Source organism: Corapipo altera, unplaced genomic scaffold, assembly GCF_003945725.1.
Source record: "Corapipo altera isolate COAL_440 unplaced genomic scaffold, ASM394572v1 130307, whole genome shotgun sequence".
Lineage (NCBI taxonomy): Eukaryota > Metazoa > Chordata > Aves > Passeriformes > Pipridae > Corapipo > Corapipo altera.
The window spans coordinates 3,292-4,662 of record NW_020887153.1 but is presented as its reverse complement, the minus strand read 5'-3'; the positions used below and the strand labels follow the sequence as shown (position 1 = coordinate 4,662).

The 1,371-nt window shown below is 55.8% G+C and overlaps 1 protein-coding gene across 1 annotated transcript in view; it reads right to left on the bottom strand.

The window, feature by feature from the left end:
* Positions 1 to 719: 719 nt before the first annotated feature.
* Positions 720 to 1,371, bottom strand: part of LOC113941488 (bifunctional epoxide hydrolase 2-like) — a gene marked incomplete at its 3' end in the record, with an annotated part of 3,937 nt that continues 3,285 nt past the window's right edge. The window contains exon 6 of the mRNA XM_027632641.1: positions 720 to 808. Coding sequence (XP_027488442.1) covers positions 720 to 808 — 89 coding nt within the window. The remainder of the gene's footprint in view (positions 809 to 1,371) is intronic.

Here is a 1,371-nt window from a genome sequence, read left to right as displayed (position 1 = left end):
GCCCAGCCCATGGAATTCCCAAAATCCCAGCACTGCCCAGCCCAGGGAATTCCCAAAATCCCAGCACTGCCCAGCCCATGGAATTCTCAAAATTACAGCACAGTTCAGCCCATGGAATTCCCAAAATCCCAGCACCGCCCAGCCCAGGGAATTCCCAAAATCCCAGTACTGTCAGCCCATGGAATTCCCAAAATCCCAGCACTGCCCATGCTATGGAATTCCCAAAATCCCTGCACAGCCCATCCCATGGAATTCCCAAAATCCCATCACTGCCCATCCCATGGCATTCCCCAAATCCCTGCACAGCCCAGCCCATGGAATTCCTCAAATCCCAGCACTGCCCAGCCCAGGGAATTCCCTAAATCCCAGCACCCCCCACCCGTAACCCCTATAACCCCCCCCAGCACCCCCTAACCCCATAACCCCACCTCCTAACCCCCCACCCCATAACCCCCCACCCAACAACCCCCATAACCCCACCCCATATCCCCATAACCCCACCCCATAACCCCACCCCATATCCCCATATCCCCATAACCCCATAACCCCACCCCATAACCCCACCTCATACCCCCATAACCCCACAACCCCATCCCATATCTCCACCCCATAACCCCCCCCAGTACCTCCCACCCCATAACTAACCCCCACCCCATAACCCCCATAACCCCATAACCCCCATAACCCCATAACCCCCATAACCCCATAACCCCCATAACTCCATAACCCCCCCCGGCTCCCCCATCCCAAATCCCGGCCGACCTCGCTCCAGGATCCCCTGCAAGGTGAGGCCGAGGGGGAGACGATCCTGGGGGAACAGGGAATGGGAAACTGGGAATGGGAACAGGGAATGGGAATGGGAATGGGGAATGGGAATGGGAATGGGGAACTGGGAATAGGAATGGGAATGGGAATGGGAATGGGGAACTGGGAACAGGGAATGGGAATGGGAATGGGAAATGGGAATGGGAAACAAGGGAACAGGGAATGGGAATGGGAATGGGGAATGGGAATGGGGAACAGGGAACAGGGAATGGGAATGGGAATGGGGAATGGGAATGGGGAACGGGGAACAGGGAACAGGGAATGGGAATGGGGAATGGGAATGGGGAACAAGGGAACAGGGAATGGGAATGGGGAACAGGGAACAGGGAATGGGAATGGGAAATGGGAATGGGAAATGGGAATGGGAATGGGAATGGGAATGGGAATGGGAAACAAGGGAACAGGGAATGGGAATGGGAATGGGGAATGGGAATGGGGAACGGGGAACAGGGAACAGGGAATGGGAATGGGGAATGGGAATGGGAAACAAGGGAACAGGGAATGGGAATGGGAAATGGGAACGGGAATGGGAAATGGGAATGGGAA